Source organism: Echiichthys vipera, assembly GCF_963691815.1.
Source record: "Echiichthys vipera genome assembly, chromosome: 8".
Lineage (NCBI taxonomy): Eukaryota > Metazoa > Chordata > Actinopteri > Perciformes > Trachinidae > Echiichthys > Echiichthys vipera.
The window spans coordinates 25,331,901-25,357,645 of record NC_139833.1 but is presented as its reverse complement, the minus strand read 5'-3'; the positions used below and the strand labels follow the sequence as shown (position 1 = coordinate 25,357,645).

General features: G+C 43.5%; 2 protein-coding genes across 3 annotated transcripts in view; one reads left to right on the top strand and one right to left on the bottom strand.

The window, feature by feature from the left end:
* Positions 1-8,578, top strand: part of ulk4 (unc-51 like kinase 4) — a 102,324-nt gene extending 93,746 nt beyond the window's left edge. Inside the window, exon 38 of the mRNA XM_083918531.1 lies at positions 8,448-8,578. Within this exon, the coding sequence (XP_083774657.1) occupies positions 8,448-8,508 (61 nt within the window). The 3' untranslated portion in view covers positions 8,509-8,578. The remainder of the gene's footprint in view (positions 1-8,447) is intronic.
* Positions 8,579-9,860: 1,282 nt separating this feature from the next.
* ctnnb1 (catenin (cadherin-associated protein), beta 1) lies at positions 9,861-25,456 on the bottom strand. 2 transcript variants are annotated; one of them, XM_083918838.1, is made up of 17 exons: positions 25,315-25,456; positions 18,784-18,834; positions 17,952-18,176; positions 17,565-17,818; positions 17,240-17,478; positions 16,705-16,906; positions 16,339-16,483; positions 15,995-16,098; positions 14,892-15,026; positions 14,583-14,786; positions 13,861-14,019; positions 13,523-13,642; positions 13,033-13,183; positions 12,750-12,871; positions 12,501-12,561; positions 10,829-11,079; positions 9,861-10,570 (listed from the first exon to the last, which is right to left on the bottom strand). In XM_083918838.1, the coding sequence occupies exons 2-16, from the start codon at positions 18,794-18,796 to the stop codon at positions 10,865-10,867; spliced, it is 2,349 nt and encodes a 782-aa protein (XP_083774964.1). In that variant the 5' UTR covers positions 18,797-18,834; positions 25,315-25,456; the 3' UTR covers positions 9,861-10,570; positions 10,829-10,864. The 2 variants fall into 2 exon arrangements, with proteins under 2 accessions (XP_083774964.1, XP_083774965.1); XM_083918839.1 differs by lacking the exon at positions 10,829-11,079.
* Between the last annotated feature and the right edge of the window lie 289 nt (positions 25,457-25,745).

Genomic DNA, 25,745 nt, shown 5'->3' with positions numbered 1-25,745 from the left:
TCACCACACTCTCTATATCTGATTTTTAGGGACCCTTACAGGAGATACTAAAACCTTTCTGCATTTGAATGGATCTCTATAAGAATTGAGAGTGGGACTAGATTCAGATGTCAATGACACTAGTACAGTATGGAGCAAGTAGTTGGATAAACAGCAGTAGGTAGCAGTGGTGAATTTCATTATTGATTTATTGGGTCTATGTCACTTCAAGAAAAACCCCCATTTAAAACATGGTGGAGGCGGAGAAAACTGTTTGACCAGCATTTCCCATTACATTTTAGTAAAAGGTTAGCTGCAAACTACATAAAACTGAAGAGCAGCAGGTAGTTTTAATTTTTCTAATAGCCAATGTTTGCTTGTGATCCAGTCTGAATCGTTTGTTAAGTCAAATTTACAAATGTAAAAGGACATACAGTACTAAGGGCACACTCACACTGTCCTTCTGGCCGGGGCCAAAACCGTTTTTTCAGCTAAAGCCTAGTACCTTTAAGCAGTGTGAGTGCACCCGTTCCGCGCATGACTGCGGCCAGCGGGCCGTCCACGGCCCACTTGAAAGAGGTGGGCTTTAGCAGAGCCGTTTGCACATGTACGAGCACGAGCGTGCGCACGTGTACGAGCACGAGCCCTACGGCAGTAGCGTTATGTCCGCCTGTTCGGACATGTAAATAGAAGGACGTACCATGCGCGGACATTTAACAACAACAACAATGGCGGTGAAAGGTTCACGTTGGTGTGGTGCGGAGATGGAGTGTTTACTGCAGATTTGGTCGGATGAAAATATTAAAAAACATTCGGACAAGACGCACAAAAACTCAGAGGTCTATGGAAAGATTTGTAAACAAAGCCACACGCACGCGATCAATGCGTGTGACGTGTTACGGCGTGATGGCGTATGGACAACAAGAAGCATTGGCCGAGGCCCAGGCAGTGTGAGTACAAACGGGGCTGGGGCGGGGGGGGGGGGGGGGGGGGACAAGTACCCTAAAGCCCGGGTCGCGGTGCGGAAGGACAGTGTGAGTACGCCCAAAGTGTATTTCACTAGCCATAGCACAGCAAGCTCATTCATTTATTCATTCATCTTCAACCGCTTACCCTGGATCAGGTCATGCAGGCAGCAGCTCCAGCAGGAGACCCCAAACTTCCTTACATGGGCCACATTAAAGCCCCTGAACACCCTGTGTTTTCAGTTAATCCGATTGATTAGACCTCTCCTCAGGACTTTGTGGGTGTGTCTACTGTGAATGATTGACATCTTCCTGGGTGTCCTTTTAGCTTTGTTTCACCTGTTAAGGCAGGAAAAAGTAAACCTGTATCATTCTTAGTGGTAGAAGGACATTTATGACCTCATAAATCCCCACCAACATCTCATCAAAGCCCTGCGCACCTTCAACCCAAGCAGAGGTCTAATCAGCCAGAGTAACTGAAATCACCTGTGTGGGTGTTCAGGGGCTTTAACCAGCTCTAACTGGGGGATCCCGAGGCGTTCCCAGGCAAGTGTAGAGATATAATCACTCCACCTAGTCCTGGGTCTCCCGAGGCCTCCTCCCAGCTGGACGTGCCTGGAACACCTCCCTAGGGAGGCGCCCAGGGGGCATCCTTACCAGATGTCGAACCACCTCAACTGGCTCCTTTCAATGCGAAGGAGCAGCGGCTGTACTCTGTATTCCTCACGGATGGCCTAATTTCTCACCCTGTCTCTAAGGGAGACTCCAGGCACCCTCCTGAGAAAACCCATTTCAGCTGCTTGTACCCGCGACCTTGTTCTTTCGGTCATGACCCATCTTTCATGACCATAGGTGAGGGTAGGAACGAAGATTGAATTCTGGCTCAGCTCTCTTTTCGTCACAACGGTGTGGTAAAGCGACTGCAGTACCGCCCCACTGCTCTGATTCTCCGGCCAAACTCACGCTCCATCGCCCCCCTTAATTGTGAACAAGATCCCGAGGTATTTGAACTCCTTCACTTGGGGTAAGGACTCATTCCATACCTGCAGTAAGTAATCCACCGGTTTCCTGCTTCCACGTTTTCCTGAGAGCCATGGCCTCAGATTTAGAGATGCTGATCCTCATCCCAGCCGTTTCACACTCGGCTGCGAACCGATCCAGTGAGTGCTGAAGGCCACTGACCGACGACGCCATCAGGACCACGTCATCTGCAAAAGGCAGAGATGACACCCCCAGCCCACCGAACTGCAACCCCCTCCCCACCACAACTACGCCTTGACACAGCTTTGAGTGTACAGGGATTGGATGGCCCACAGAAGTGACCCCCTCCCCCCATACTCCCGCAGCACCTCTTATTTAAAACAGCTAGTCTCATTGAGATTGGGACCTTTTTTTAAAGTGAGACCTGTGTACCAAATAAACATACAATTTAAAGATATAGTCAGATCATTTACAGACACATAATCATACATTTTCACTGTTAAGAAAAGCATTTATAAGTTTGACTATACAATAAGTAAGTAAGTAAGTACAATCTTTTGAAGTGTTGATGTGAAATAAGAGAATCTAACTTCATATGTTTTTGAGCTTTTTTGCTTTGTATGCAGTGTAGTATTTGAACCTACTTTTTCAAGTTCAGTGTGAACAATAGCTAATGTCATGAGGTTGAACATGATGGCTTCAGAGATCACCACCCTTCATCCTGGTTACACTCTTCCTTCAAGGACCCATTTTACTAGGCTGGAGGAAAGGAAATATCAAGAGACATTCCAGGAAGGGAGGGCTGCAATAAAAGTCACCAACAGCAAAAGTGCTCTCACCGCTGATGTATGGACATGCGTAGACACTGAAGTCTGCCTTGGCATTACATGCCATTACATCAAAGGTGACTGAGACATGGCATCATTTTGCCTTACCTCCATGCTGCTGCAGGACAGACATACAGCAGCCAGGTTTGAAATTTCTCCTAGTAGAATTGTGCATGACAATGGTGATAATGTTATGACTGTGACAAACATACTGGAGGAGAACCATAAGTGATCCTCTGTGTACTGTGCTGGTCATACCTTGCAACTTGTGATCAATTCTGCATTGAAGAACCCAAGCATTGAAAAAGCTTTTGGGGCTGCAACAAGGTATGAGAAAAACAGGAACTAATGGTCACACCTGAGCACAGGCTCGATCAGGACATAAGCACAACAGCATGTTTTACAAGATAAGCCCACTGTTTGAGCAAAGGTGGCCTATAACAGCAACGCTGTCTGACTCCAAAAAAAACTCAGTGGAGACCAAACAAGCAAAGTCTGGTCCGCCTGAAAACATGGGTCTTGGTTTGCTTGCAAGTGAACCCTGGAGCGGTTCATTTGAGGTGTTAAAGCAAATCGGACCAAATTTCCGAAGTGAACCGAAAAACAGTGCGCCAATAACAATAACTTATTATGACCATATCTCCCTCGTCATCTATGTGACAATTACAATACATCATAGTCAGCGCCTGTCTCCTGCTGTGCTCTCACTAGTCCCATTTGAAGAATTAACAGCTGGACAACATGCTGTCTCATCTGCTGTTTAAAATGGCCACGTTCTTCTGACATATTATTTGATAGGGGCACCAAAGCAAAACCAGAACCCCAGACCACATAAATGTGGTGTTGCTCCATTATTTTACCTTACTAGCTAACGAGCATGTTGCTAGGTTACCGTATCAACGTGACCGTATTGATGACGTGACGTTAGTGTTTGGTCTGCTTAAAAAAAAGTGCAGTGTGAAAGAAAAGCAAACAAAATTCAAAACTTCACCCCTGAATCGCAGAGTTCTCTGAACAATAGGTGTGAAAGCGACCTGGATGTGCCACTGTCTTCGTGAGTGGGCAGAAATGCATCACACAATCTCTGCAGTACCTCCACTTGGGAAGAGGCTATTGAAGTCCACCCAGAGTGCCTTTGATTCAGCCCTAGTGCAGGCTTTCCAACTCACTGCTATGGAGCATCCGCAACAGCGATGGAAAAAGGAGACTTCTTTATCAGACATGGCACCAAACTTAGTGATTCTCTCCACTGCCCTGGATCTGAGGTTCAAAATATTTAAGTTTCTAACAAAGTGCAAACACTGGGACTGAACAGCAGCACAGCAATATATGTGACCAAACCAGTGCCACCTCCACCATTACTACAACTGCTTAACCTACAGCTCGTGTCTCTTTATTCGACTCACGCCTCGATTCTGAAACCAGCAGTGAAGAAGCGAATAGAGAGCAGGAAGCTGAGGGTCTCAACAGCCAAGTTAGGAATAAAGTGCTTGTATGCACTGGAGAGAAGTTCCAAAGTAGTTCCAAGAAATGTCCTTGCCAAGGTAGAAAGTCCATTAAATTGGTGGGAGACTAATGAAAAAGAACTAACTTGTGTTCAAATGATTATCCCCTTGGGACAGTCAAGAACCTAACCTAACCTAATGAGGATAGATATATACCATAACCAGGCTAGAAAAGTTCCAATTATGCATCCCTGGCACCTCAACACCATCTGAGTGTATCTCTGTGTCTGTTCTCTGCAGCAGGCAACATAGCTTCCATGAAGAGAGCCAGTCTTAGCCAGGAGCATGTGGACATGCTAACATTTTTGCAGTGCAATGGAAAGTTCCTGGAGAAGGAGAAAGAGGGAGGGTGTGTGTGTGAGACCTCCAAAGTCTGTAGCCTGTTGTCAAAGTTATTTGATTCAGCAAAGCCTGTTAACACTTTGTAATTTACGTTTTTATTTTTTATTAATTATACTTCCGTTCATTCAAGCAACATAAACTGTTGCTTGTTGTTCACTTTAAAAGAGCAAAGTAAGAAAACGAGCATATATCTTTTGCACATGTAATCGATCGATCAATCAAAGCAACAGAAATCGACAGATGAATAATCTATGCAACTCAGCCCGAAAGCAGGAGGCTACGATAAAGGCTGTGACATCTCCATTAATTTCACTCTCTGTAAAACAGTGAATCAAACCAAATCTAAAAGTGAACTTTATTATAAACAGGTCACCTTCAATATTGTGGCTCACAAGCGTAGGAGGAAATATCCATAAGTAAGGGGAGAGGAAATCCCAACACACTGTCCTATTTACCTGCTAAATATCTTTATTTCAATTACACAATATGAAGGTCTCATGACCATAACTCTCTCCTCTTATCTGCCATCGATCAGCATAAAAAATACTGTAATATTGTCATGAAAACAAATATACTCCGTTCCTATTTCTAAAAGCTAATTTCTACCAAAGATGCCAACAATTCTGAAATGGTGTGTGTGTGTGTGTGTGTGGGGGGGGGGGTTCATGTGTGCACCTGTATCTTTGCATCTGGCTGTATGTGGGCTGAATGTGTGTTCCCTCTTTGAGTCAAGGGTTGTGTCGCCGTAGCGACCAGGCTTCCTTTGATCTCTTGATGTAGGAGACCAGCAACCTCTCTCTCTCACACACACACACACACACACACACACACACACACACACACACACACACTTACTGCATACACACAAAAACACATAATGAATTCACCCCCTTCTATATACAAACTCGCGTCTCTCAATCACACACACACTCTGTCAGATCAATAATAAAGGTGTATTGTTGTCCTGCTATAGAGGCCTCTCCTACTCTCCCCTCCCTCTCCCCCTCTTTTCTCCTCGGTCACCCCTTTTCTTTTCCTTTTTGTCACCCTCTACCCATTTCTCCTCTCTCCCCCCTGTGTTTTCTTTCTTTTTCACCTCTTTCTTTCACTCTTTCTCTCTCTTGTGCTTTCCCTCTCCCACTTCTCCTCTTCTCTCCCCTTGTCTCCTCTCTCCTCTCCCTCTCTGGCAGATGAAAGCAGAGATCAGCTCCAGCCTTTGAAGTGGCTGAGACTGGCACACTCCCGGTTTAGTGGTAGGAGGAGGGGAGCAGAGGTTTTAGGAGAAAGGGCAGGAGATGAAAGGAGTTATGAGGAGAGGAGAGGAGAGGAAGGGAGGGCTGGGGGAGGGGGGGGGGGGGTAATTGAGAGGATGAGAGGAGCCGGGGCAGAGAGGAGACGGAAGAGAGTGGGAAGGAGAGGGAAGGTCTAGGCTGAGATCCTAACCCAAATGATGTCATTCAGCCTTTACCATGGCAACCTGAGGAATGCCTTTTCAAAACCTCAAGCCTGAGCGAGTACAGAGGGAGGGGAGGAGCGTTCTTCTCCAGCCTGAAGTCTTGAGGCCCAAAACCTGTGTAGTTTATTATTGTGTTCAGTCAAACATGAAGCCAACAGTAGTGCCCACTCATATCTGCAAACCTACTGAAAAAAGACTAAAAATACAATGTCAGGATCAGGGCTTGTGTAAAGAAACTGTTGTAACATTATCTACGTTTACATAATTAATAGTCCTAAAAAAATCCATTCAATAGAATACAATTGGACATAATGGAATACCTACAAATATATTTAATATACAATAACTGCTCTATATTTAATTGCCCTAACAAAAACACTATGATGTCACATGGTCAGGCATGTCCTCCTTTGGATTTGAATGTAGACACACGTATGGGGTGTGTTTATGTCTTCTGTCAGTCAGGGGGCCAGTTATTGAGCACCATGTTGTAAGGAGATGGAGATAAATCCAATCTGTCAGTGGAGTGGACTGAACCTCTTCATCCACTGAGTGTTGCTGTTACTTCTTTGGTTCCGAGTGTTAGTGTAAGTCGAGCTGAGGCTGATGGGGTTCTGTTACGGCCATTCACTGTAATCTAAAACCAATTATTTAATCTCCCTCTGTCCTCCGAGCAACTGCTAAGTGTCCATTTAGGACTGGGAAAGTGCAGGGATTTAATGAGCAACCAAATTCTAAAGTTTGTCACAAAACTTGTGGCTCCAATTTATGTTTTCTATATTCACAAACTTTCAGGGATTTCCGGGGCCTCTGGGAGCTGTGTTAATTAGGTTAATTATCGAGGTTTAATCAACTAAGTGGGTGGACTTGGGCACGCCTGGCTGTCAGGCTGCCCTCAAAGGCACCTGGGAGGACGAGGACGGGGAGTTAGGGAGATGAGAGAGGAGAGTTAGATTACAGCCTGCCTGTGAGTCTGAGCAGAGATTGGATGTTTCCACCAAGCCACAGTGTTGTACATGTATGTATGTTTGTATAGAGTATTGTTTTTTATTTTGGTTACGGTTATTAAGTGTTTTTGTGCAAAGATTTATGTGCAAAGTAATACACTAAAAGCACACTGGGATCAATGCTATGTTGAATGTGCAACAGTGTTTATCCATTGCTATTCAATAATAGATGCACAACATAAACATAAATAGGAGCTCCTTTAAAAAAAAGAATGGGAGTTGTTATCAGCAGTACAGGACCAGACTGGACTCACTCAGTACCACGCTACATGAACACACCTGCTCTGGTGCTCTTGACTGCCAAACTTATTACTTATTATCTCAATTACTTTTATTGTCATTTTTCAGCAGAACAGTGTTCCCATAACAATATACATTTAGCGGTTTGCACTCCTCATCACCCCTAACCGTTCTCCAACCCGGTACCTGCTCCCCAGGCATGAAGTCCATTAAGCCCCAAGGCTTTAGTGTTGATGCTGATGGGAGAAGGAGAAGTCTTTGGTGGATTCATCGACTTTCAAGGAAAATAAAAGCCCCTAGGCAACAGCTACAACTTAGCTGGTAAAACAAGAGGTCTAAATACTCACAGCCACCTCATTTAATGAAGCGCTTACTTTTCATTTTAAAATTGGTCCCACAGACAGATGACTTTAGATAAACTCGATCAATTCTTTATCCAGTGTTGGCCTCAAGTTTATCATTTGGAACTGAGACTTTACAACTTTTACATGTGAAGGCCAGCACTTAAATGTTATGTTGTTTTTATTGATTGATTATGTGACTGAACACTCTGTGTCAACTCTGGTGTTTTTAAAATAAATAAACAGAATTGGATTGGATTTATAGTATTGACAGAGACCCTAGTTTGGTCACCAGTGCAGTTTACATGCACACTGTGTCACTGACACCTTTGAACGGTGGGTCTTTGTAAAGTTTGGACCTGCTTTATTTAGGTCCAGCAGCATAGTGACCACATTTTCCAACAAATAATAATTCGATTTTCTTTATAGTGTCAAATCATAACCAAAGTTTTCTCGAGACACTTTACATATAGACTAGGTCCAGACCACACTCTACGACTTATGTATTGATCATGGACATCTAGTGTACCAGTGCTCAGAACATGTCAAAGGGCTGGGGATCACATATATGTCAGTGTGCCCAGAGCTGAACCATTCACTTATGTACAACCAAGTCATTTGACCAGGAGAGTACTGAAATTTATTCCACATTCAATATTAGTTGGTCATTTTACTGGAGAAAAGTGAATCAGAAGAAGGTCAGAACTATTTGAATTATTGTTTGCAGTAAAACCCTTCATGAAGATGGTCTCTAGGTAAATAACAGAACTGTGTTGCAGTGAATAACTCTTTTCTCTGTCCCAGGTGTCATGTCGATGTGGTCCCACTGGCTGTTGAAATCCTCCAGGAAATCTCTGGACCCTAAAAGCTTTTGATCATCAAACCCTAAGCGAACCAGAACCATCCAACATTTTCATCATTTCAGAACTTTGGTGGTTTGCTATTTAGAATGTCTCTGTCTTTAGAGGACCTTTTTAATAATCAGTTTGAGGTTTGTTCTCTTAAAATGTCAGTTTGGGAATAAAATGTCTTTTAACATGACATATTTGTTTCTTGGTTTATGAATTCATTGTTAGAACTTGGACTGGATGTAACCATAATTGTTTTAAATAGCTGCTGAGACAGGCTCCCAACAATGTGAGTCCTCCTGTCAGATTTTCTTTTTTTCCTTAATGCCGTCACACACTAAAATGTGTCTCTTTATCAGGACCTATGATGCCACACAAATGAAGATGCTCTGCATGCTGGCAGCAGGGACCAGTGCCATGAACATACATGTAGTTTAAGACTGAGGTAATTCACTTGCATTAAAACCATTGTGCTGATCCCAGGTATATCTGGTATCTACCATTTAAGTCCTAATTGGTTTAACGCTACAAATTGGACATTGGCACATGTAATATATATTATTAAAGGGTGTGTGCCTAGTATTTTTTAGTAACAGCTGTGTGACCACCTCAGCCATCCTCCATGCAACACCATGTCCTGAGGAAAAGAAATCCTGGACCCGCACACATAACCTGCAGGCTTTTAGTTCTTCACTCCAGGCTCTCATTTTATATGCAAATCTCACTAAAGCTGCAGCTGCCACTGTTCAGTTGTGTAATATCATCCACCAAGTTACACTAACTGCAGCTTGACACATTCTGCCCTGCAGCTTGGCCTCTGCGGGTGGATGTGGACATTTGTTGTCACAGTTGGTGGATCAGTATTTCTCACCTCGCCATCTAGCTGTCATCTGTTGTCTCAGTCTGAAAACTGCTCAGCCCATACCCACTCATGTCCCAATTCTGCCTACTCATAGCAGAATATTAAAGTCTAGTTTAATAAAAATGCCATTACCATTGTTATAAGTCAGGCTGATGCTTTTTGGTTGCTGTATACAGCTAAATACTACATACCAATGTGGAAACCTGTCTTACAGCAGGTATGAGATTGGTCATGTGCCCAATATGACCCAATTGTAATCAGTTTTATTTCCACTCTGTCCCATGGCATTTGCCGTAGAAGGTTGTAGGGTTCAGTGAAAAACTGAAAACTAAATCCCCCCCCAAAAAAGTTTTTGTTACTCTTGTCCTCCTAGATTTAAGGTGTCGCTGAAATGAGACATGGAGGCTTCCAGGTGAAATGACAGTCCATTTTATTGTTTCAGAACACAGCAGGCTACAGCAACCAGCTCCTCCCACTACCCCACCCCTAGTAACAGCAGACCAATAAGAGCCCTCCTCCACCCCCTGTCCTTCCTCAGCCACACCCATCCGGCTAGGTCAGCTACACCCCCTTTGGAACAGCAGAGACACATCAGTGTCCATCTTAAAGCAAGAAAATAGCTTGATATTTGGACCATGATTTCCAATTCATGTTTTTTTTATACAAAAGCTACACAATGTTACACTTGATCATTAGAATACAATTCAACAGATTAACTTTAGTGATTGGACACCATTTAAAATGTGATCAGATTCTTTACTTGGATGGAGCATTACCACTAAAAAAATAAAATAAAAACTCAACACTACCAGAGACTGAAAATACAAGGGACTGCAAAAACAAGAAATGATATGATAATTCAGAATAATGAAAAAAGCAAGCTAGATTCAGTTTGTACCATTACAGACTTGAGGGGAAAAAAATGAAAAAAGTAAAACAACAAAATTAAAGTAAAAATGAAAAACAAAGTACATAGAAGGGTTTTTCAAAAATCAACTGTTGAGATCAAATCCTTATGTCATGTCAGGATTGGAAGTCAGTCCTCTGTCAGGCTGAGACCAGAACAGAACCGCACTTAAAATCTAGTTTGTCCCAATGGAGTTCCCATAGACAGGAAACTCTGCTTGCTGTTGTTGAGTCTTCAGGCACTTTCTGAAACCCCGCCTCCTCCATATGGGCGAATCACGATGCAGGTTCATCCAGATCACATGATACAGCTGCAAAAGGAGGAGAGAGAGAGTGAAAAAAAGAAAGGAAATGAGAGGAAGGATACAGGGCACAGGCATGGTGAAGACCACACACTGATCAAACACCAAGTCAAGTCTCACGCCACATCACACAGCTTAAGCAATTAAGGAGAAGTCTGAACATGCAGCAGCCTCAGTGAGTGAATCCACTCTCCTCTCCCCCCTCAGCCATTTTATCCAGTCATTTACATCCTGCACCACACAAGGCTACTGTGAAGATAATCTTACCTAGTACAAAGTGTAGTGTAATGTTGGTCTTGGTATTTACAGGTCGGTATCGAACCAGGCCAGTTGGTTGGAGTCGCCAGGAGGCAGGCCCTCTATCAGTTCCTGGGCGTGTCCCAGGTCAGGTAGCCCCTCTACAGGGGGGTAGTCCTGGACAGTGTGGTGGCCCCCACCCAGATCATGGTCCATCATGGGCTCCATACCCATTGTGTCACCTCCGTAACCCCCCGAATGGAAGGAACGGTAGCTTGGGTCTGGGTGAGGAAGGAGTGGATGGAGGAGAGGCAGGGGAAGCAAAGCAGTTGTTAGAAGCAGGTTAACAAACCAAGCTTTTCACACAGTAGTAAGATCATTCAAACATAACAACACAGCACACGGCCCATCCTCCAGCAGACACATCTATCAGGGAACTGAATTCAGCTAAATTCATGGCCCAGTTCAGTGTTTAGCTCGGTTCCACCAACAGAAATCCATCTGCAGTAGCCAGGGTGTTCTCCAATTCATCTACCAACTTCAAGTCTTTGTTATCATCTGGCTGGCTCAGAGCCAAATCAAAGTAGTTAGAGCTGGAGGAATGAGAGTAGCCAACCATCGCCCCTCAGCATATTCATCAGTACAGTCCGAGGTCCTGGGACACTCAGAACATTTAGATGCACAACTGTCTAAGAAGCAGCAGTATTGCATTTCTAATGCTCTGTTCACACTGCAGGTCTGCATGCACAATTCAGATTTATTGCTCATATCAACTTTTTGTTTGTCTGTTCCCATTACGTCTTAAATTGTGGCCTGTCTACGGATTGCTGTGTGAACAGCTCATGTTCCTGAAGTGACCCGCATGAGCAGTTGATCATTGATGACATCAGGCCACAACAGTGTTTAGGGAAGAGAACATGGCAACGGCAGTCAGTATTGTAGGATTTTATAGCTAAAACTTCACTTCACTCTCCCTCCACTGGCCGCCTGCTTCACTGCTGCCCTCCATGTCTGTTTTGATTCTGTTCCTGGCTCTCTACAGCTCTCTTCTACAAAAGAGGGCAGTGCGGGTCAGAATGCGTCAAAGTCGCATTAAATGCGACCCGGCTGTTCACAATGCTGTCGCATTCATAAAAATCCGATGTGTATCCAATTCAGTACCACATTTAAAAAGTGGTTTGATTCTGATTCGAAAGTCAGATTCAACGAGACGTGTGCTGTTGGCACTGTAAAAAGCGAATCAGATATGGGTCACGAACGAAAGAAAATCAGATTTAGGTCACTTGTAACTGCAGTGTGAATGTAGCCTTAAAACCACATGTCCTGACAGCAGGGATAAAAGCAATCTCCATCTTCAACTTGAAAGCATTATTGCCCTTCAGCACTGTGTCAGGTTGCTTGTGTATCATGACCTTTCACACCCAATCATGTCATCCGCAGTGGTAAGGATGGACAGATGGAGCTCAGTCGTTGGACTGTAAAAATATTTAGTTGTCATCAACTTAAGGGAGGGCAGGAGGCCCATGGGTTTAAAGAAAACTACCAGAACAGAAAGGCGATGACTATACGCCCGGTTAGTTAAAGCAAAGTCAGCTAAATTTATTTTTTGTTGCAGCCTAACTTCCTTGGTATTTGAGACATCTCTGTCCCCTCCTGTGTTTCTGCTGGAAGCCTCCCAGCCAGAGGTGAAGAGGTGACTTACCTTCCTGTCTGTAGCCCAGAGGCTCTCCCTGAGCGCCGATGTCCAAGCCCAGGTCTCCAGTCTGCAGAGCAATACACAGACAGACAAGGGTGAACAGAGTGGCAGCAGTTTCAATAAGACCACAATTAGTTATGCAGGATTTTAGTTACATTTTGAAGGCAACTGTGGTGCACAAGTGTCTGAGTGTTTGAGTGTGTGTATAAATATACTGTCTAGCAATTTGAAAGCAGCTGATTTTGAGTGCTATACCTCGTTCCAGGCCATTGGTTCCGTCCTGAAGAGCGAGCTGGTGAGTTCTACGGAGAGGCGTTTCTTGTAGTCTTGGGGTTTGTCCTCTGACATACGGAACAAAACTGCTGCAGCGTAGGTGGCTGAGGGAAGATGGAGGGTTAACAGGTTAATCAAAAAGCAACCTACTACAAATAAAGCAATGCTACAGCTCTCACAGAAGACAAGAAGTCTCACAGTTGGACTGGTTCTTCTGAACATCTGCATAGCCATTATGTAAACGATTGTGTTTCTGTGAACATACCGACTCCTTCGTTGCGGCTGTGCAATAGCTCTGTGAGTGGGGCGGTGGCTCCCTCAGCCTCGATGGCCTCAGCAGCCTCTTTATCCTGGGCCAGCTCACACAGGACGCCTGCTGCTACGCGCTGGATGTTCTCAATGGGAGAGTACAGCAGCTGCACACACAAACAGGAAATAAATTCACATCCTTCACAGTACTCTTGGGTGATCTGTGTGAGGTCTCAACAGGTGGTATAATAGGTTTAACTTTTGTGAGCATCCTGGAATCATTGTGGCTGGGAGTTGCTTTTCTAGCTACCTCAATGGGACCTTCAAAATTGACATTTTTGACATGGTTCCTATTCAATCCAAAACGGCATCTAAAAGCATTCACCAATAAACATTACATAGCTTAGATCAATATTCTCTGAATGACATATTGGTATAAATGCAACATGACAACACAAGCTCAAGAACAGAGCGTAACTGAGGTGAAGAATGCTTTGGTTGTTTACCTGTACAAAGAGTGGAATGGTGTTGAGTCCTCTGATGACTATTCTGTTGTGAACGTCTCTGGCCAGGATGTGAAGTGCTCCTGTGCAGCCCTCCACAATCTCCTCCATACGAACTCCCTCCTAATGACACAAACTCAGTCAAGTTAAAACTGTACTGAGCCACGAATCTGACATCAGTTCTAGGTTTTAAGTTTGTGGGTACTGAGATCTGCTAGATGAAAAGAGGGCATGGCACCACTGAGCTGCATGTCCCATTAAGTATGCCATGCTAGTGTTTTTTGTTGATGGGTATGTTCACAGAAGTGTCAAAGACTGTCGGCGAGGGTGTCGGCTCTCACCACAAACTGCTGCTGCGTGCCTCCCATGCTGGTGCGTCTCTGTGTGTCTTGGTGCGCTCTGACTAGCAGTTGAACCAGTCTGGGGATGGCGCCCTGCTCCCTCAGAGGAGCGTGGTTTGCAGGGCACAGAGCCAGGTTACGGATCAGACCAACTGTAGCCTGATAGACAAACATATTTGTGTCAATTAAGCTATTTTTAAATGTCAACTTCAGGTAGCCATTAGTCACATCTGATAAAAGAATCCCAGCCAGGAGTTGTGTCCAGGTATATGATGTATTCTTCCTCACATGTTTTAATTTGAAAAATCCTTCCTTCTGACAGGACATTTTGTCCTAATCCAGTGATGACAAAAAAACTGTAAAAATGCCTTTTTCTGTGGTCATCTGTACAAACACACTACATGATACTAAAGGCCAGGGCTGGTCAGTCATACATTGGAGTGGGCCTAAAACAAGCATGATTGGCAGATGTGCAACAGGTTGAAGCACCTTCCAGCATCAATGTGCTGTATTCCCAATGCACAACAAGACATTCAGTCCTAAAAGATGCCGCCATAGTTTAATAGCTACCTCCAGTACAGTAATACTGTGACAGGTTTGGCCCATTACTTAAAGGCATGGTCAGGTGTAAACTGATTAACTGGAAACACCACTAAAACAGACAGTATTAAGAGCTTCTGTGTGGCTGACTGCTTCTGGCAAGTCTGTGTGTGTAAATGTACCTTAATGAGTGGCCAGTGTGATGGCGGATGCAGTAATTTGACAACCACAGGCAGGCCGTAGTGCAGTCTGACAGCATTCTGTGCCATCTCGGCGTCCTGGTGACGAGATGTGAGGTGTCGCAGGGCACAAATAGCTGGTTCTGTGATGTCTTCTCTGTCTCCGGCCCGAAGCACTGTGCGAACTAATGCCTCAATCCCTCCAACCTACAGAAGAACAGATGGTGTAACATTTGAAAGATGCATCTGAGATTCACTTTTACAGTATTTAGAGGACAGTATCTGAAAACCAGTAACTTAATGTGTACTCACCTGGCAGACCATCATCTTGTTCTTGTAGTTGTTACAGGTCAGGTTAGACAGGATGCCAGCAGCACAGGTCACAACATTAATGTCATCACTGCCGAGCAGCTGGACCAGAGTTCCTAGTAGACCCTCCATTCCCTCCTGGTGAGAAAGACGGATGTGAAGTTAGCATGAGAGGACGGATGGGTTCACAACATCAAGAGCTTGGAGAATGCTTAGTACCAAGATGATTTTCAACATTTTTATATGCATTTCCCATTTTTCTGCTTAAGTAGAGTGGGGGTTTCTGGCACAACTTCACCTTTTACCAAGGTGCATAGACAAGGGAAACAAAGTTAGAAGAGGACAAAATTCTAGCAACTTTAAGTATAATAAAACAACTTCATGTTTCAGTTTGTGGCACAGAGGGAAGTCGGCTCTGGGGTCTATTAGGTTATTAGTAGGGCTGTCAATTGATTAAAATATTTAATCGCTATTAATCGCATGTTGTCCATTAACATGCAATAACTCGAAAGATGAAGGCAGATGTTTTTATCTGTTGTAAACCTTGTACCTTAAGGGGATACTTGTCGTGTTGATACGATTATCAACATGGGAGTGGACAAATATACTTGCTTTATACAAATGTATGTTTATCATTAGTGCAACAACCTAAACAATGATAAATATTGTCCAGAATAACCTGCTCTGATTCAACAATGTAGGCTTAATAGACATGCATGCAGACTGAAGTTTACCACAGAGTTCGAAGAGAGCAATGACCAATAATTAGCCGCTAATTTATGAATCAGACTGAAACACTGTAGCCTGTGCATGACGGAATTGTGTTTTAAGCGAGCCATGCTGTGTGTAGAACTTGTGTACTTTAACTGTAGCAGACATCGTCTACATCCACGCGTAATTACGCACGGAGCTTGGAGCGGGCCGTTTGGCTCCCCCCAGATTCCAGCTGCGACTCACTGCACTAACTTGCGTTAATTGCTGCACCAAAAAAAGTTGTGGCATTAAGAGGTATTTGCGTTCTTCAACAGCCCTAGTTAGGTTACTCTCACCACCTTTCACTGACAAAAACAGATTTCAACATTGAAACTAGGGGGAGTTCTCATCACCTGTTTGGTGGCAGCATCTGATAAGTTCCTGAGAGTCCAGAGACAGTTCTGCACCAGTCTCTGGCTGGGGTCTGTCAGGTGGAGTCCCAGAGCCTGCATGCCTCCTGGACAGAAGGACACAGATGATATTTATTATTTAGACATATGAAAAAAATCACGATACATTTCATATTCCTAAATGCTCCTGTTATATGACTAAGCTGGTTTCATTGCAGTGTTTGCAGTTATAATTGCATTACAAACGATCAGAAATAAAGAACCTCAACCATTAATACACAGTATAATGTATAATGATATTAAAGCTTATATTAAAAACACTTAAATGTTTAGAAAGCCAAACATACCAGCTTCGACAATGGCAGGCTTGTTACTGGAGCAGACTGACAGAACTTTGAGAACACGACTTGTGGTCCACAACAGCTTCTCGTAAGTGTAAGTCCTCATGATGTTGACCAATGCCTGGGGGCCGCCACTGGCCAAGATTATCAACTACATAAGAAAAGAAAGCACAAAGGGTCAGGGTTTTAATGTTGCACTGTGGCATGAGGACTACCATTACCTTACAGGAGGAAACGGAGACCAATTTACCAGAAGTGCATGGCCATACACACACACATCAAAATGCAACATTTAATACTTGTGTATTACCCAGTTTTAACACAGTATTAACATCTGGCCACACACACACATCACTCCCAATAGACCCTCACCTTGCTTTCTTGGTTTCCATAGGCCAGTATCTGGAGACAGTCAGTGGTGATGGCCAAGAACTTGACATTGGTCTTGTTGAGCAGAGCCACCATTTTCTGTAGACCCCCAGCTAAACGGACAGCCATCTTGGCTCCTTCCTGGTGCAGGAGGAGGTTGTGGAGGGTGGTAATGGCATAGAACAGTACAGAGTCCACTGGTGAACTGCAGAACAAACAACAGCTTATTAGATTGCTGCCCCACTGGGAAATAACCACAACAAGAAATGTATTAGATCAGGTTTCTCAAAGGACCTTCCTCTCAACCTCCTCTACCTTTGATGAGTTAACAGCCAGTTACAAGCTTCCATGTCTCACTTAACACCATTTACCAATAAGAAAAAAACACTAGTTTATAAAAAACAAATACAATTCAGAGTTGGAACAATCTCTTCCTCCCCTTCACGCACATGACTTCCTGCCTTCCTGTACTGTTGAGCTACAGTACATAAAAAAAAGAACCCCCCCCCCCCCAAAAAAAAATCCTCCATCCACATACCCAAGCATTTTAACTAGAGCTGGTATTCCTCCAGACTTGAAAATGGCCAGCAGACCCTCTCTGTGATGGGACAGGTTATGGAGGGTTCCTGCAGTGCAGCGAGCTGTCTCCACGTCGTTTGTGTTCTGCATGGTCCTGACAATAGCCGACACCATCTGAGGAGAGCGCATGATGGCGTGGCGAGAAGCTTCTTTCTTTGAAAGCTGGTGGACCATCACTGCTGCTTTGTTTACTACAACCTGAAGGAGACAAATGTTATGGAATGGCTGTAGGGAAAACAAATATTCAGAACCAATACTGAGCCATGGCTTTCACGGGCAACTACCTGGTCCTCATCATTGAGTAGTTTGGTGAGTTCTGGTATGGCTCTGGTTGCCAGCTCAGCGTCATCTTGGTAATTAATCAGATTGACCACAGCGTGTTTGAGCATTTGCGAGGGCTCTGCAAGCCTCTGAACATTGGTGGGGTTTGCCGCATCATACTGTGTAGAGGGGATCTGCATGCCCTCCTCAAGAGTCTCTGGGAACATCGCTGCACGCACCCGCTGGGCACGCGTCATGGCATACTGACCATCTATGTCTAGAAGAGGCAAGAAGAGTGGCTTTTTATTTTGGGATTCAAGCAGCTATTTGGGACATACATGTCCAAGACTTGAGGCACAGTAAAGAAATCTTCCTCAAAATATCAACAAATTGCAGACATTATGACGTACCTTGTACTTGTTCCTGAGCAAAGTTCTGGTTGAAGCCCTGCTCCCACTCATACATGACCTGGTTGTCAACATCATCCTCCTCAGGGTTGCCCTTCCCACTGAGGGAGGGAGCAGTTGTGGTGGCCCCTGAATGGATGCCTGAATCTAGGTAAGACTGTTGCTGCCAGTGACTGACTGCCGCCTTACGGTCTGGCTCCATGGCCATGTCAAGCTCCATCAGATCAGCTGGAAAGAGAAAAAGAATTGGAAAATGAGAATCACTAAAAAGGCAAAAAACATCTGGAAAAGATAGGTCTAACCAACTTTGCAGGAGCCGAGAGTAAAAAGAGCAACGTGCAATTTGGTAATCCACATGAAATTCTTGTTTACATTTTGGCAATGATAATATAATCTAGAGAAACCGGTTTAGTCATCTTTGTAATTTCTAAGGAACCATGCAGAGTTAGAAGCATCTAAACAATGGCTACACAATTATTACCAAGAAGTATAATCACAATCATAAATCCAGTTTCAGATCATTTCAGACTAATTTTATAGCAACTGCAATGAATAGATTTATAACCTGCTTCTCATTATATTCCCTCAGTTACATACTTCAGTGGTGTGTGATTTATCAGCAAAAGTCTCTTCAAGCATAAAGTTTGATTTTACATGTGCTCCAAGTTTCAAATTGAAATCAATAACTAATTCTCTTTGCTGTAATGATACCATAAATCTGCACCAGGAGAAGAGGCAGTTTTAAAATGCTGCAGAGTTTAACACATTACATACCAGTCGGTGTGTCAGCAAGGAGGTGAAAGTTTGAGTGTTTGTCTGAAAACTATCCACTCACCTTGGGAAGCCATGTTCCTTTCTCAAACGGCGGCCGACACAGCTTCCTGATCTGAAACGAGGAGAGAGCAGTCAGTCAAACTGCCTCAGTGGCATACCCCTTCTATCACTCCTACCCTCTACCCTGCACATTGCATTTCATCTTTCCTTCGAGTCAAACATCAGCCATTTTACGCTAACAAAATCTGTAACAGCAGGAAAACTGTTAGAAATGAATGGCAGTGTTGGTTGGTCCAGACAAGTGACTTTAAAGTGCATTCTTTCCATCCCTGCCTCCTCCCTTTCTTGGATTTCCTCATCTGTTAAAGCCAGACATGCAAACAGCAGCAGCTCACACACAAAGCCACCATTAAGTGTAGCAGCTAGAAACTATTTAGGTGAGGAAGGATAGGGGAAGTGGAGCACTGGGTGGGGAGAAAGGAGGCAGGAGGAGGGCATATGCATTCTTGCACTGGCTTTGAAGCTGAAACCACACTCTGCAGGAAAGTAAACACTTGCAATGGCAGGAGAGAGGTAGGGTGAGCAAGAGGGGATTAATCCAGGAAAAAACAAGGAAAATTGAAACCGAGGCTATTTCCAATTTATACTCAAAGAAAAATGTTATGAAAGTAAGACCCAATAAACAGAAAATGGGGAAAATGCAGAAGAAAATCATCTGAATCCGATCACTGTCCACTTATATCTTCTCTGCACTACAGTTCTGTTTATACCTGTTTCAACAGTCTACTGCATGTTTACATTGTTTACATCATAAACACCCGTTCACATGTCTGCTTACATCATATACACACATGTCTTTCTACATCTCACGCCGACGATGTTCTCTGTATCTAACCTGTACTAACACACTAACATCCTGACACTTATCCTACCTGTACTAACACACTAACATCCTGACACTTACTCTTCTTTTACACTTTATTCTTGTGTTAGGTTAAAATGTTTTTTGTATGATTGCACTGTCGTGATTTGCTGCTCTGTGTGCCTTGAATTGCCCCCCGGGGACAAATAAAGTTTTTTGAATTGAATTGAATTGAATTGGCTAAAATGGGACACAGAAAGGGGCTGTATATCCTTAGAATCAGAAATCTACTTATCAAGCCCTTTCACAAGTGCATGAGTGGTTATTCAGAGCCAAATCCAACAGCAAAATAGACCAAATCCCTTTCAATCATACCATACCAGTTTGGACAAGCTGGCAGTAAGGCACACTGGAGGAAAATAAGTGTACGACAAGAGCCATGAACAGATTTTTACCTTACTAAAGAAAGTAGAGGTGACCAAAAAGAAAAGAGTATCCTGCATTATACTAACCAAGTTAAAGAACACAGATCTACAATCAAGATGAAAATATACAGGATTACACATTTGTCCACATTTGTTCAGCACCAACCATTGAGAAAACACATTAAAACACTGAAGTTTAACACTACGCACAAGTAGAACCAAGTTTATACCTTGTATTTTTACTATAAACACAGTACTAGAGGCTAAAAGTGTTAACACTACAGATTTTACATCACTCCAACCTTGTGTCTGCAAGCTATTAATTAATTTTAGTAATGAAACCAACAATCTACCTCTCCTAAGAAAAAGGGCTATGAGGGATTCCTTTCCATTAGTCCCCACAGTAAGTAAATGTGTTCAACTCAAATTAAAAAATTCCTTCCTGCAGCGAGGCTTGATGCAACAGGTGTGCGATTTCCTATTGGTTACTAGCATGAGGTCAGATGTAGTGACAACAGCAACTTCCATGTTGGCGTCCAAAAGAAATGTACAAAAAATGGCCATGAAGAACGTCTTTTGACGTTTCATTTTTCTGTGAAAAAACGGATTATGAAACTGGCTTCCTCTTAATTGCATTTCACTCTTATTGTCTGCGGACATTAGTGCCTTCATTTTAAGCTTATTCCTAATATGCATTTAAATAACATACAATATTAATTTGTAAGAGGAAATACACTGTTTGGGCTAAGAAAAATAAATATTTTTTGAGACTGAGAACAGGACTTCAAAAAGAGCCAAATCCATCTCAACTCCTGCACAGTCCATTTCCAGAGAGATCATTATGTCAGCCAGAGACAAAGCAATAACATTAGCCACAAATGTTAAACAGCCATGATATCCAAGTGGTGCTGTGAGCTAACTTCTGTTTTACATACTGACAGGATTATGCTAAATCACAACCCTGAATCTTGGACGTCCTGTTTCAGAGATAGCAACCATAGCTTTTAACTGTCAACATGCTGTCTGAAGATTATCTGATTGTATTTGCAGAGACTCACCTCCCTAGTCTCCCTGAGTACCATTTTTTCACTTTGTTGCACCTCTATCTTTTTGGCCACAAGGTAAGCAGCACACAGTGTGGCTTGCAGAATGCAAAGTTTTGGGTAACTGTGACTGACCCCTACTTATTTAAAGAAAGATCCTTCCCCCCAGGATTCGATACACTGCCCGAGAAGCTTATCAAAACAAATAATTCAAAAGCCTACAAACAGCAGCCATGGATATTCAGTCCAGCATTAGTGCCAGTGAATGTGTAGGAGTTTGTGGAGTTAAATGGCTGATGCTATGCAAATACACTCAAGGATAACTGCACTACTGCCCTGAATTACTTCCCTCCTCTCACACCCACACATCACCCTGGCTCAGCTGTGTCATTAAAACACAATCTTGAGTCAGGCTCCAAGACTGCTGCTTCCAACCACAAATGCACCAACTTAAATTCACTCTTCACACACCATCCTCCCAAGCTTTGCAAGCCTGCCCTCACATAACCTAGCCCTGCACTAATGGGAGCCATGTGTCCCATCCAGGGCTGCAAACAAATCAAACATACAATCAAAGCGCACAGTGGAACCATTTATCATTCACACTGGCGGAAAATGTGGGCTGTTACATCTGGCTTTGGAAACTGAGACGCCGATAGTTTTTTTGATGGGCAAACAAGCAAAGTCTGGTCTCCAATTGGGGCACACAAATGGCAGCCTTACCCTAAAGTCAGACTCTGACCGGCCAAAAAAACTCTACAGTAAGAGTTCCTGCATATCAGGCAAGGAGCCCGGCCACAAAAATCTGAACGAGGGGTTTCTTTGAAGCCAGATGTGAAATCCAGTATGTAGAGTTTGGCCTTTCAATCGAAGCCAGGTGACTAATGAGTGACACGAGTTGACAGTCAGATGGCTGACTGAACCCGTATATGGGATGAGAGAGAACACATACACACGCACGCATTTGCACGCTCACTGTCCCAGGTCAACACTCAAATGACAGGCTTACTGTTCCAGCACAAAACTGGACGGCTAGGAATAGGGTACTTTGTCGGTTTCACTGCCCTGAATGCATGTAATAAAAAAAATGGTGTTATTTAGAGAGCCAGAGTTCATTAAAGTGTGAATGAAAAACATGAAGCCACAGAACATAACATGAAACGGCACAAGAATTTCTGTAGAGAGGAGGCTTGGTTCTTGCGTCGCCTCAGAACAGAAAAGGGTACCAGTGCAGTACATTAGGCTGGTTCCATTCAGAGCATAGGAACTCCTAACATTCATAGACAGCTGGATGAAGCACAGCTAGGATCTTGATAGCAACACAAAGGAGAAATTAGAATATCTAAAAACTAAGAAAAGATTATTTCAACATACACATACAGGATAGGAACTTTTCCCCACACAGATCTTGCACAATTAGGATTAGGCCCAAAGTCAGATGACAGACAACTATCATGGATAACTTTATTCCTGCTCCCATCATCAAAATAAAAAAATGACCAGTGGGTTATTACAGGTCCACGGTGACACCTACAGTCTCAAATACCAGAGTTTAACCAATTATCTAAACCTATCAGATGCTAGCTAAGCATGCGTGAAAGAAATCTGTAAGCTCTGGGAAATCTGGCATTTCTTAACTCCTTCAAGCAGATAAAAATCTAAATTAGAAATGCAGTAACAAAAAAATCCTCAGTTACATTGTTTAATAAACCAATCACAGGAGGTTTGACAATCATCAATCAATGAATATATTAATAGCTGAAATGCAAAGCAGCCAAACACATCTAAACTATACAATCCTATTTCCTCTATAAAAAGAGGTATAAAAGAACATTTAAAAACGGATTATGAAACTTAATTGCATTTCACTCTTACTGCCTGCAGACATCAGTGTCTTCATTTTACAGCTTATTCCTAACATGCTGTGGCATTTAAATAATATACAAAATAAATTTGTTAGATGAAATACACTGTTTGGGTTAAGAAAAATAAATATTTATTGGGATTGAAAACAGGACTTTAAAAGAGCCAAATACATCTCAACTCCTGCAAAGTAACACTGTATAATAGTGTAATAACACTGAGTGCAATACAAAATACAAGCTGAATTATCGGCACAAGCAGAGCGACAGAAGCTGCCACTGGTGTTAGCCAAGCAATGTGCAGGGTCAGCAGCACTCACTGCCGGCTGCCAACAACACAATGAGCTCAACGCCTGCAGCCGCTGCAGTGTTGAGTCTGTGGTATAACTGCAACATGATGGATGACCACGGAGGATCAGGAGCTCCAGGAAACAACCAAGCAACTTCTGCACAATGACGACTCTTCCTGTGTTGGGCTTAATAACTACCGACCTATTTAAGGGGAAAATAGGATTGAATAGGGCGCGTACAAAAACGCCTAAAAATCCTTAAATTGCTTGGAATAATTGATTCACCAACAGATGTTAAATTTAAACTTGTTTTATACAGAGTGATTCATCCTTTATTTGCACCCTTCGTGGAAGCATAGGTAATTTTGTCAGAGCTTTATTTATGGCCAAAAATAAAAAATAATCACTATCGTCACACAATATCGCACATTTAAAAATCTGCTTCCTATCTACAGGTCGCATAGAGTTGTAAACATGTAAATAAGGGCACAGAGAAATAAAAAAGTACAATATTAGGTAATGGCAGCACCACTAGAAAGGTTCATGGTAACCTCAAAACATACCACTGTGGCTCTCGGATGTAGCCTACACCCACGCTTCCGCCTTAAAAATGTTAATGCGCCGATTTTTTTTGCTGACGAGATTACGGGATTGTCATTTTTTGTCCCACTGTGATCGGGGATTTCACCGAGGGACCACAGGAAGACACAAAGTAAACATTAACCCGGTTTAAAACAAACCAAAAGCCCAAGACAACGCAGTGATTTGCGGGGCAGGAAACGGCACGACACGGGTCTTATGTGATCAGTGATTGTGTCTTATTTAAAATAAGCAAAACATATCTGCTGCCGCTGAGATGGCAGCAGCATCCACCCGCCGTTTAATCGCTCCATCTCATTCTTTCCAACTAAACACAAATATAATCAATGACGTATATCTTTCTTTTTGTGCCACTAAAAAACACACGTAACAACTTTTTCAACTGAAGCATCGTTTTCAGTTAAGGCAGGACGGTGAAGAGCAGCGGCTGTATAAGAAGCCGCCCGTGCCTCTGCAGCAGCGACACAAACATCTGGCTGTGCAAAGAGACGATACGGAAAAGTAAGCGCCCGTGGTAACTAACCAATGAACCAGATCACCACTTACTAACCATCCACATCAGTGTGCGGCCCCTCTCCCCTCAGCTGCTGGCTGCCCCAGACTCTCCGACACCACTGGCTCACATTTCACTCTCTGGCTCCTCCTCGTCTTCCTCCCAGAGCACCACGGCCGGGAGGAATGTGTCGGTCTTTGTTTAAAAGGACGAGTGGAGAACACACTTTTCACGGTCTTTTGACCCAAAATAAACCCGAGTATAAACATTAACACAAAGTTGGAGCGGTTTTGTTAGCAACGAGCTCAATTTAACACTAAATCTTCAAATGGTTCCCGGTTCGAAGAAGTTCAAACGAAACTTTTGGCGAAATGTTTGCGTCCGCCTAAACTTGGCTAATGTTAATGACCGTGTGCTAACTTAGTTTACTGTGTAAAACGACACACGTGGACACGGTATGCCGAGCTCACGCGCCTATCTTCACGCCGTGTTCAGATAAACCAGCTGCAAAAACAACCGAGCACAAGGAGAAACTCAAGCAAACATGAGTCAGGATAGAGGAATGTGGGCTAATAAGTTCAGCTAACTAACCTAGCTATGGTTCACTAACGTAAACCATTCAAACAAGCGAAGACACAACGTCGGTGTTTACTCCTGAATCACGAAAAAACGTTCCCGAAAAAACTGTGAGGCGATGAAATCCAGCGGACACATTAAACGTTAGCTGTCGTTAACGGTTAACTCACGATAGTAAGCCACCAACCCCGCACTACAATACAGTCAATTAGTTTGTTATCGTCGGGTAAATAGGCATGTGCCCATTAAGCGGTGGCTGGCATGTCCTGCAAATCTGCCGTGAAAGCAGCTGGCTCGTTAGCTGCTGCGGCGGCAGCTGCAGCAGCATCCCGGCCGGCCCGCACACAACAACCGTCTCCACTCCTGCTGGCGTTCAGGGAGAGAGCCCGGCATTAGAGGGAGAAACTGAGTGCAGCCGATAGTTTGGATGTTGAAGCCTACCCTTGTCAACACAGCAAGTCCGTCCACTCGGGTCCTGGGGAGTAAAAACCCACTCACGAACGGAAAAAGTCGAGGATAATGTGAAGGCGAGCGTCAGCGAGGAGCCCTCGTCCACTCCCTCCGCAGTCAGTCAATTATGACTTGGCCGGAACAGCAGAGACTGGGAAATGTAAGATGGCGGCGCCTCTATATAGACCGGAGAACACCTCCAGTGGTCACATATCCTGCCGTGCGCTCGAATAAAATAGAAACTGAAATCTGATAAATCTCTCATTCATGTCTCTCGTTTGTGTCTCAGTGTATATTTACTTACCGTAATGACTGCATACATCGGTTGTGAGTGTTAGTTGATTAAATAAAGTAAAACCAGCCAAATCCAATGTCTACAGCACGAGTATGAATACACAATTGAATGAAGTTCCGGCGGTCTA